The following is a 9,155-nucleotide window of genomic DNA, read 5'->3' on the forward strand; positions in this document are numbered from 1 at the left end:
TCTACGCTCCTGCAACTTAAAACCATTAGACCTAGTCCTACCCTCTGGGGCAGCAGTGAACAAATCTGTACCCTCCTCTATGTGACAGCCCTTCAGGTACTTAAAGAGTGTAATCATGTCACCCCTCAGCCTTCTCTTCACCAGACTGAACATGCCAAGTTCCTTCAACCTTTCCTCATAAGACTTGTTCTCCATACTGGCTATCATCCTCGTCGCACTCTTCTGAACCCGCTCTAACTTGTCTATATCTTTCTTAAAATGAGGCGCCCAGAACTGAACGCAGTATTCCAGATGAGGCCTGACTAATGCAGAATATAGTGGGACTATTACTTCCCTTGACCTGGAAACTATAGCTGTTTATGCATCCCAAAACCGTGTTTGCCTTTTTTGCCGCAGCATCACACTGCTGGGTCATGTTCAACTTGCGATCCACTACAATCCCAAGGTCCTTCTCACACACACTACTGCTAAGCCGGGTATTTCCCATCCTGTACCTGTGCATTTTGTGTTTGTGGCCTAAATGCAGAATCCTGCATTTGTCTTTATTGAATGTCATTTTATTAATTTCAGCCCAATTTTCTAGGCTATCCAGGTCCCTTTGGATTTTATTCCTGTCTTCCATTGTGTAAGCTATCCCTCCCAGTTTCGTATCATCCGCAAACTTCATAAGGCTTCCCTCCACCCCATCACCTAAGTCATTGATAAAAATGTTGAAGGGTATCGGCCCCAGGACAGAACCCTGTGGCACTCCACTCGAAACCTCCTTCCAGTCCGAAGCAGAGCCGACGACCACTCTTTGAGTACGGTTTTCCAACCAGTTGTGAATCCAGCTGACAGTATTTCCATCTAGTCCGCATTTCTTGACTATTGTCTCCATTTTGGTTAATGACTTTGCCAAAGTATTGATAATCCTTGACAAGTTCAATGTCCTCATGGTCAACTTTAAAATTACACAAATCTTCTGTTGTCATTACTTTAGTCTTCTTGACGTTCAGCTATAGTCCTTCTTTTATGCTTTCCTCTTTAACTTTCATCAGTGTTCCTTTCAAATCATTACTGGTTTCTGCTAGTAGTATGGTATTGTCTGCATATCTTAAATTATTAATATTTCTCCCTCCAATTTTCACACCTCCTTCAGCTTGGTCCAATCCCGCTTTCCATATATGTTCTGTGTACAGTAGGGCCCCGCTTACACGGCGGGTTAGGGACCAGGCCCCCGCCGTAAAGCAGAAATCGCTGTAAAGCGGAACCCATAGACTATAATGGGGCCATCACGCGAAAATGCCGCAAAATCGGCTTAAAAAGGGGAATTTCCTGCCGCCGCATTAGCGGAAAGCAGGAATGCAAAGCCCTGGTAAGTGGGGTCCTACTGTATAGATAAACAAGTAGGGTGATAAAATACACCCGTCTCACATCCTTTCTGATGGGGAACCAATCAGTTTCCCCATATTCTGTCCTTACACTAGCCTCTTGTCCAGAGTATAGGTTGCTCATCAGGACAATCAGATACTGTGGCACCCCCATTGCTTTTAAAGCATTCCATAGTTTTTCATGATCTACACAGTCAAAGGCTTTGCTGTTATCTATAAAGCACAGGGTAATTTTCTTCTGAAAGCTCTGCTAACTTACTAAATCTCAGACTAGTTTACTGACCACTGGAGAACCCAACAGCCCGAAGGAAACTGCTGCCCACCTACTGCACAGAATCCTACCTGTGTGGGACACCGCCTGACTGGAGGGAGCGCTTCCAAATATGCCAAAGCCTGAGGGACCCAGGGAGGAACCAGAGGCCGGTGGGTGGGGCCAGGGTCAGGAGCCAGCGGCATGACGCTCTTGCGTCGTGAGAGGGCGCTGCTCAGGGCTGGCTCCAGGCATGACGGGGCCCTTGGGCACCAGTGTGCCCTGGGCCCCTCCGCTCCCCTTCTGCAATCCACAGAAACATCCACGGGAGGGATCACAGGACAGGAGCTTCTGAGCCGCCCGCTGTCCCGTCCCACCCCATCCCCCCCGCTTCACCTACCTTTCCACTTTTTTTGCGGCTGTGCGCACTGGCTGTGCCAGTCTTCCACTCCAACATCCAGTCACATGAGATTTGTTAGGATATGCTGCCCAATCACATAGTATAGTAGTGAAGTGTGCTTGACTGCTGCTCTCTAGAATATGTCCCAGAATTCTCTTGCAAAATGCAAGGATTCCTTGAAGACAAGTTGATATGGAAACAGTACCCTAAAGGATTCTATTGAAATTTATTGCCTTTGAACACTACGATTGGGTACGAGAGCGCCCTTCTCTGGAATCTTAATGGTTAGATGAGCGACAACAGATCTTCGTGCCTGATGTCATATGACATCTAGCGACTGACAGGTGAGCATGGTTTGCCCCAAATGGCCTTGTAGGCCAAATTTATAGACCTGGTGGGCCTAATTAGGCCCACAGGCCAGTGGTTTCCCACTGCTGAAATAAGGATTGGTAAGAAGTATGCAGAATAGCCTCAGGTTTTTAAATTGACGGTTTGGTTAGAAGTGGAGAAGAAACCAGGAATTCTTTTGGTAGAAATGGAAGCATTTACTTTATAGTCTGAGAAGCTCTGATATTGTTTCAAATATCTTTTTGTCTATTTAATGAAATTCTTATACTTTAATTCTGCTACTATGTTTATAAATGTGAATGCTGAAGTGTAGCCCTTTCCACTTCTTGTGGTCCACAGGCCCACCCAGTGGCATGATGCCGTTGTGCTGTGCTCTATGCATTGGATCTGAGATTGGCTGTGAGGATGTTATAACTTTTGCTTGCTATCTCCTGTGACCTCTTTTCCACCACAGCCACATCTTGACTAGGGCAGCAAGATCTTTGGGGGTTGATCTAAACCAGATCTTGATACCTTCCAAAAATTACCCAAACTGCAATCACTGTTTTTGTACATCCTTTTTATTATAAATGATCAAATTCTGTGGTGGTTCATGTCCATTTTGTGCCCTTTTTGGATAAAAGACAAATGACTTGACTTGTATGTAACAAATGCAAAATAAAGTGTATGATTTGAGCAAATTTCTTGTTCATTTTGTAGACATCTTCCTGTACATTACTCTTCCTGAAGTTCTATTTCCTGTCATTTGACCTGGAGCGGCTAGATAGAATATACATTAAAGATTCTCAGACAAATAATGAAAGTACTTCAACATCATTATTTAAACCTTGTCACATTTGTATCTAAATAAATTTAACCTGCATTTGAAATTTCAATTAGACCAATATGCATATGGAGTTATGAAGTTTTTAATTATTCCGCTAGTGAAACTGAAATTTCTCTAGTGAATATGCTACAAAATTAAACTTTGTATTCAGTCATCCAGCAACATCTGGAGGGCCAAAGGTTCCCCACACCTGCATTGGGGTAATACAAGCATCCTTACCTACGAGATCTGGAAAATGAACGGGAAGGCTTATGATTTCTCTCCCTTGACAGTGATCTCTCTCGTCTTCTCTCTCTAGAAAGGGACCTGTAAGAGAATATAATAAGTTTCAAGTGACTCTCAAATAAAAAAATATTTTATGGCAATATAAATGTATTTTTGAAAACAATATATTCCAACTCAATCCTTGAACAAGACAATGCTTTTCTTTGTTATTCCCATACAGTTAGCTTAAGTTCCCAATACTTTTTTTAAAAAAAAGATTCCAGTTAAGGGCTATGACATGCAAATGCATGTGCACAGATTTTACTTTAACCAATGATATGCAGTGCCAATGTATTAACCTGTACAACAGTTGAAATCATGCTTGAAAAGTCTTGTTTTATTAACACCATTTTAGATGAATTCATAATTCAACACTGATACTGAAAAACTGATTCAAAACAAAAGATATTTTCTTGTATCATAGCATTTGATGCCGGAAAAACTCCAGAAGTGTTTAAAGGTAAAGTCAGATTAGGCTGTAATATTTTAATATTAAACATATTCTGCATGTATAAACATTGTTATGTAGCATACTGATAACTGTGATGACAAAGCACATCTTGAAAAGAGTTAAAGAGATTTATGGCAATTCAGTTATACAATTTAATATTTAAGCTACCCTTCAGCAATAGTTTGAGTTATAAATACTCCATCTTTGTTATTTGATTTCTACATAGAGATGTGAAAGCCCAGAAAAATTCCGGGAAAAACATTTCCCTGAATTCTCATTTTCCCAAGGGAAAAGGGACCCCCTCATTTTTCCAGCTTCTTCCCACGCCTTCAACATCTCTATTTCTGTACAGCACTCTATTTTAAAAAGGGGGGCACATGATATAGGCAAGCTCTAGACAATTCAAATTCAACAACATGAATACTTTACCTGCTGCGGCTACGGGACATGCTTCTCCTTCTAGGAGATCTACAATCAAAAACAGAAAAGTGAGTATTTTCATCAATCCAAAATTACTGGGGTGAGGCAATTCCCAACTTTTCAAATCACTGTTGGGCCCAGTGAATGTGCCAAATACATGGCACCCATCATCCAGCCAAATGGAAAGATTCAGGCATTAAAAAACTTAAGTGTGATCAGCAAGCTTCCAAACCATGAGTTTGCTTGAACTAATGCATCAGAAGCAAACCTGTCCAATGCAGCACTTCCATCTCAACTAAATCCACTGCCTAGAACACTATACTAATGTCCCACAAGTAGTCCCAAAATTGGTACAGACCAGCATTTTGGAACCCATGCAAGGTAAAGAGTCCTCAACAGGACATAAGGTATCAAGTGAAAGACTAATGCACACAGTGACAAGCCATTAAACACCATTAGAAATGCACATTTGTGAATGTAAAATTTTAAAATGTCATTGTGTGTTTAGTCTAAAGAACCTTAGTTTGCCCAGTTTATCCAAAAGTAATTGTTTTAAGTTTTGAAAACTGTTAGTAAAACCATTTAAAGGTGAAAGGAAGTGGCAGATGTTTGCAAGGAAAACCTAAGTTAGCAATTAAGTGTAGTCTGCCATCTCACATGCAAATATACTGCAGTTTAGTTTCTTATATTAAGTTTCCTTAACACCGTTAAAAGTTTTATTCAAGCAACATAATGTATTTACCACGAAATTATGCACAGCCAGCCTTTGATTGAGAAAAAATAATTACTTATAAGCCACTTACTCCTTATTTTAACCAGCAGTAAACTGTATAAGCAGGAAAAACTTACTAGTTTTTGGTTTCAACAAGCTAGAAATGGTGAGGTGAGGCTGCCGGACTGACTGCCAAGAAGAATTTGCTGAAAAGGTTTTGCCAGATGTTGCGTTGTATTTAGTTGGTTGGCGAAAGGGGTATTGTGGATTTTTCCTGCTTTTTTGTTAGCCGAAGGCTGCTGCTGTAGTTGTTGTGAAGACATTTGGTAAATAAACAGCTGAGCTGATTGGCCGGGAATGTGTGGGCGGTCGAGGTGGCTGCTGCCGAATTGGTTAAGGTTGGAGAGAAGGCTGAGAGAAAACAGCATGCTCGGGAACCAAAGGGTGGTGCAACCTGACGACTGGCCATGCCTGGGTCATGTGAAACGACACCAGCCAAGCTGAATGGGGCGCGCTGGTCACATGACGCTGAAAGGGCTAGTTGACTGGCTAATGCAGACTCAGAGGGTGGTGAGAAGAGACATGATGGTGACTCTGTAACGGGTTCATTTTTATTAATAGATGGACCAAAAAAGCATAAAAAATGAAAAACAAGCCATCAGTACAACCATCTATTAGCTAACAAATACTCCTATTGTGTTCTACAGTGAAAGGGAATAGGTTTCACTCTTATCTTGTATGGACTTCATTCACCTGCAACAGGTTAAGATAAGCCCTTGCAGAAATAAAGATTTTAAGTATTGAAATGAATACTTAACACCCAAACAACTTGTCAGGGTCAGAGAATCCATTACCATGTAAAAATCTGCTTTATTTTGAAATTTATTATTGCAGAACTCAAAAGATGGTTATAATTCAATAGTTTTACTACTGTCAAATTTAGCTAAGCAACTGTTCATTGCTTCAGAGTTCTTAAAACAGTTGCCTGCCTGGCATTACTTGTGCTAAAATGGAAAAAACTCTTGAGTGGAAAAAAGCCAAGCTGTTGTATGGAATGTTTACCACAATGGTGTAGAGAAAAGCAAAAAACCAAGTTGATGTATTGGGAAGAAAAAGGAAGCAAACAGGAGATGAACAGATTTCAGAAGGAAAGATGATAATCCATGTTAGAGGGCACTATCAACTGGTATAGACACCTAAGGATAAAAGTCAGTGTTCAACACAATGTATCTCTCTAACACATGTTTAACGCTTTAGAATTTGATGACTGGATATTGATACCAATCAATTTTTTTTAAAGTCTATTATGCCATATTGGTAATACTACCAACATCTCTATGCAAGTTTTTTGATCTTAAATACCTGCGACGAGGCGGAGGACTTCTCCTGCGATAGTCATCTCGAGGACGTCTACCCCATGAGGGAGGTGGACCACGGTTCCGGCTACGTTTTTCACCACTGGATAGTTCCACCCTGACACGACACCCACATAGTGTTCTGAGAGGCAAGACAAGCACTGTTAGTGCTAACAACTTAATAAAAGTACGCAAAACACTTCAACAAATTTGGAAAGAACCTCTGCACCTGTATCTTGTATTTCCCAAGATAATTAAACTTTGACAGAAAACACTACAAACTAGTCTAGTGGTTTTTGTTTTGCTGAACTGGAAATTAGGCTAGAGACCAGTATATCATTTTTAAGAAGCAGTCAGCACTTAAAAACTGCTTTGCCAATATAGAATGCATATTTGACTCCAATTTTAATGTTTCCTATAGACATCAAAATACAAATGTTTTTAAACCAACGTTTATATTGTCTGTAGTATGACTGGAGTGCAAAATTTTAAAAGCTCAAGAATGATATGCAACATGCTTAAATTGCACTCAAATTCTTTTATTATGCAAACAAAGAATCCACTCATCTTTGCACAAATCTAACAGATTGTTAGTATGAATTACTTTTCCTTGAAAGAAATCAGTTCTATTTCTTACATATCCACATAACAAAGCTGGGCTATTTCTAATCAAGAAAGCCAGACACTTTTTTTCAACAAATCTATTTTCCAACATATTCTTCTATATTGTTAATATAGCTAATTAATTTGTGTATTACATTTCTAGAGCTTAGTACCCATATATGAAGGCCTCAACCCAAATGTAAGTGAATCTTTACCTCCCATCTAGTTCTCTGACTGCATCAGCAGCATCACGTGGGTCTTCAAATTCAACGAAAGCAAAACCAGGGGGATTCCTAGCAACCCACACACTACGTAGTGGTCCATAGTATCCAAATGCTCGTTCCAATTCAGTTTTGTTGCCATTGTTCCCAAGGTTACCTACATAAACCTTGCAGTCCAGTGGACACGAATCACGATGCATCTCTGAAAAGAATGCAAGAGAAAAACTTGTCTGCCTTCTGTTTGTAATATTTACCATGCAGCAGGGGAATTTTTTAATCAGTAATTCCCAAACTTTTCCCCTCACAGTCCACTTGAAAATTGTTGAGAATCTTGGTGGAGTGCTAAATGATTTTTCTGCCTGTCGTTGTAACTGCAATTCTATAGAATTCAAATTGTAATACAACAAAATACAATATAAGAAACAAAGAAGCAATAAAAATTATTAAAATAACTAAGAATATTCAGTGTGATGGATGTACCCAGGGCCAGTTCTAAAGGGCAGCAAGGTGGGGCATTGGCCCGAGGGCCCCTGGAGCTACAGAGGGCCCTCCGCTCTCCTTCTGCGATCCGTGGGAGCAGGACAGGAGCCGCGGATCGCCGGACAAGAGCTTCCGAACCGCCCGCCATCCCCCGCTTCGCTTACCTTTTTCTCTGCTGTATTTTGCGGTTTGCCATCAATCAAGATGGCGGCCGAGGTTTCCCTACGGGGCTGAAGCCTCTGCCGCCATCTCGGTTGATGGCACGCCCTCTCCACCTTCGGGCAGAAGCCCTCCCCCGCCGGCGGGGCTGCTCCTCCTCGGGGACTTCCCGGAGGCCCCTTCAGGCTGGTCCTGGCCGGCAGCCCGCCACCGCCGCTTCAGCCCATTTGTGCCAAGGTGGCCTCGCCCAGTCCTCCCTCCTCCCAGCGGCGCGGGCGGCGATCCCTCTCCGGCTCCCCCACAGGGCCTTCTTCCGGCACCCAGACGGTGCGAAGCGGCGGCCCCTCCTCAGGCCTCGGCCCACCGGCTTGGCCACGAGCTCAGCGGCCCCGCCGGAGGGAAGGCTCTGCAAGCGCTCCTCGCGGCGGCCCAGCTCAGCGTGCCCCGCGTCGGCTCGAGTCCACCCGCTCCCCGCTCGGGCGCCGCGCTCTTCCTCGGAAGCGCCGCAGCTGCCAGAGGACTGGCGGGAGCGCGGAGGGCCGGGTGGGCTGGCCCGCCCCTCCCTGCGACCTTGTCGTGCGCGAGCTAAAGTGGGGAGGCCCCCCCGCTTTGTCCTGCGAATGGAGGGTCGCGGGGGGGGCGCCTCCTCAGGTCTCACCCCGCCCCGCCTAACGCGCACCGGGACGCCACGTCCCTCCCTCCCTCCCGTGCTGTAGAGATCCAGATGAGATGCCCCCCTTTCGTAATTGTGCACACCTGCCTTCCCCTGACGGCTGGCTGGCTGGCTGCAGAGGCCCCCGCAGGCTGGGTCAGCTCTAAACGGGAAGGCCGACTAAGACTCAGTCGACGCATGTGGTCTTCGGCTTCCGCGCTATATCTGGTGACTCCTCCCCGCCCCCTCGGCCGGAAGCTACAGTAATGAGCTTACAGTGAGGCTGCTGCCTTCTCGGAACTCCAGTTGACTGAGCCCCCTGGAATCGGAAGGGCGCCGCTTGGCTGCTGCTGCTGCTGCTGTCTTCTTACCGGCGGGTCGGGTCCCAGGAGAGGTGAAGCGAAGCCTCACTCGGCGTGGTGCCGGTGCTGGTGGGCATGCTGGAAGCCGCTAGGCTAGAGGATCCCTCCTGCCCGCCCCATCCGACGCCGAGCCTCGGCCGCTGCTGCTCCTTCGCCTCCTCGGCACCTTCATGCTCGCCCCCCCGCCTCTGCCCTCTTGCCCGCGGCCTCCCCAGACGGCACTTGAGGCCCGGATTGCTGCGGTTAACCAGCCTCCCGCTGAGGAGCCGCGCCGCCGGCCAG

At 44.7% G+C, this 9,155-nt stretch overlaps 1 protein-coding gene across 3 annotated transcripts; it reads right to left on the minus strand.

Annotated features, from left to right (window-relative positions):
• Positions 1-2,910: 2,910 nt before the first annotated feature.
• On the minus strand, positions 2,911-8,764 carry LOC133363960 (serine/arginine-rich splicing factor 3-like). 3 transcript variants are annotated; one of them, XM_061583775.1, is made up of 6 exons: positions 8,620-8,764; positions 7,215-7,422; positions 6,404-6,538; positions 4,339-4,377; positions 3,414-3,500; positions 2,911-3,127 (listed from the first exon to the last, which is right to left on the minus strand). In XM_061583775.1, exons 2-6 carry the CDS (start codon positions 7,418-7,420, stop codon positions 3,100-3,102), a joined length of 495 nt encoding a protein of 164 aa, XP_061439759.1. In that variant the 5' UTR covers positions 7,421-7,422; positions 8,620-8,764; the 3' UTR covers positions 2,911-3,099. The 3 variants fall into 3 exon arrangements, with proteins under 3 accessions (XP_061439759.1, XP_061439758.1, XP_061439760.1); XM_061583774.1 differs by having other exon boundaries at positions 8,616-8,763; XM_061583776.1 differs by lacking the exon at positions 8,620-8,764 and adding an exon at positions 7,865-8,382.
• Between the last annotated feature and the right edge of the window lie 391 nt (positions 8,765-9,155).

This window comes from Rhineura floridana, chromosome 9, assembly GCF_030035675.1.
Source record: "Rhineura floridana isolate rRhiFlo1 chromosome 9, rRhiFlo1.hap2, whole genome shotgun sequence".
NCBI classification, from domain to species: Eukaryota; Metazoa; Chordata; class Lepidosauria; order Squamata; family Rhineuridae; genus Rhineura; species Rhineura floridana.

Excerpts from the sequence above, each read along its gene's own strand:
- LOC133363960 (XM_061583775.1), bottom strand. The coding sequence starts at position 7,420 with ATGCATCGTGATTCGTGTCCACTGGACTGCAAGGTTTATGTAGGTAAC. Across the intron at positions 3,501-4,338 it reads ATGTCCCGTAGCCGCAGCAG|GTCCCTTTCTAGAGAGAGAA; the intron begins GTAAAGTATTCA and ends ATTCTCTTACAG. Across the intron at positions 3,128-3,413 it reads TCATTTTCCAGATCTCGTAG|CCGCTCCAGGTCAAATGACA; the intron begins GTAAGGATGCTT and ends TATTCTATCTAG.